Consider the following 1,656-nt stretch of genomic DNA (forward strand, 5'->3'; position numbering starts at 1 on the left):
CCCCGGCGCGTGCGTTTTTGAGTGAGAGTTCGGGCAAGCGGACTTTTTTTTTTTGCCCGCTGCAGGTATGCTTTTTTTGGGAAACAGAGAACATGATGGGGCTCCAGGCCCGCTCCATTTGTACGTCGGGAATGGAATTCCTCGGGGAGATCGATGTAGAAGAGTGAAGAGATTTTTTTGTTTGGTTGGGATGTTTAAATGGGGGGCCCCCCCCAGGATGCTTTTTGGTTTTAGTTAGATCTCCTGGTAGTTAGGAGGGGGAAACCCAGTCAGATCCTTGTCAGGGGGCTTGAATGAATCTTAAATGGTTGCCATTCTTGTTTTGTGGGGGGGGGGGGGGGCGAAGTAGAGGCAGATGAGACCCAACATGAAAGAAAAAATATTTTTCTCTCATACATGATCTGTGAAGGACGCACGACGGGACGAGTTGTGAAGTCGGACGGGCCCGCATTCGCATTCGCCCCAAGCTGAAAGCTGCGACACCGCCGTCACACTGGCCCTGTGATCCGTGACGGGTGTCTAACCTTTAATACCGCCATGGACCCGTTCCTCGACGACGAAGTCACGGATGAGCAGCCGAATGGCGAGGAGGCGCCAGCATACCACCCAAAGGGAGAGGAGGGGTTGCCGGTGCAGGGCGAGACCCGGAGCAGTCCAGCCTCGATTTTGATGCGCGGGCTCGGCAGCGATGACGGCGAAAAAGTGACGGCGGAGGACGACCGCAATCTGCTTGGCGACCCGTCTGTGGCGGGAGCATCAACGGCGCTCGCAGGAGGTGGAGGCGACAAGGGCGTCGGGCGTTCGCCCAAGTATCAGGAGTTCCTATCTAGATATTCGCCCTTGCTGACACATCGTATGGCCGGAGACTCGGCTCGGCTACTGGACGGCCTCGGCGATGCCGTTCGCGCGGTGCTCGCGCACAAGAACAGCTTGACTGACGAAGAGTGGCTCGTCGCGCTTGCGCACGTTGAAGCCATCCGCTGCAGCAGGGCGGCGGCGGGGATAGAGCTCGAGGACGACACTCCGCAGTGGCTTGTGGAAGCGGCGATGAAGATGACGCTGGTGGAGCCGGAGGAGGAGTCGCGGCCCGCCTTCTCAGAGTCGGACTGCCGGCGCGCTGGCTGGTGTTGTGGGGATTCTTAAATTCTGTACCTCGAGGTATACAAAGATGCATGCTGAGCTCGGGCCCGGCACTGCCAAAATAAGTACAGTATGCGCCCCCATGCTTGTCGGGCCGCGGCCGTGGGATTCGGGTAATGTGGACGATGCTCGAGATCTGAAAACACACGCGCCCCGTGTGTGTGACCCCGGGTCGTAGTGTTGCAGTTCCGGTTGTGCATCAGGACAGCTTTTGCACGACGCGCCGCTGCCACCGGACAGGAGTCGGCGAGATGATGCAAATGCCGGCAGACGCCGCGCCGACGAGGCCGAACCCAGGCAGCACCATTCGAGAGCCAGGGAGGAAGGATGAACTGCGAACTGACCGCGAATGGTATTGTTTATTGTCGCTGGTGCCAGTCGTCGTGCGAACTTTTTTCTTTCACCCTCGAATTCTTCCCATCGTGGCCCAAAAAAAAGGGGCGGTTGTCTGCTGTGCCTTTTGTGGTGCTAGTTCGTGCCAGTCTGCTGTGAGAGGGGCTTGGGTTCGTAGAATTC

The 1,656-nt window shown here is 58.1% G+C and overlaps 1 protein-coding gene across 1 annotated transcript; it reads left to right on the forward strand.

Moving 5' to 3' along the window:
* Nucleotides 1–537: 537 nt before the first annotated feature.
* Nucleotides 538–1,143, forward strand: EMIHUDRAFT_256399 (hypothetical protein; the record flags this gene model as incomplete). Its single annotated transcript, XM_005767911.1, has 1 exon — nt 538–1,143. The coding sequence occupies one exon, from the start codon at nt 538–540 to the stop codon at nt 1,141–1,143; it is 606 nt and encodes a 201-aa protein (XP_005767968.1).
* Nucleotides 1,144–1,656: the final 513 nt, after the last annotated feature.

Source organism: Emiliania huxleyi (genome assembly GCF_000372725.1).
Source record: "Emiliania huxleyi CCMP1516 unplaced genomic scaffold EMIHUscaffold_4748, whole genome shotgun sequence".
Lineage (NCBI taxonomy): Eukaryota > Haptophyta > Isochrysidales > Noelaerhabdaceae > Emiliania > Emiliania huxleyi.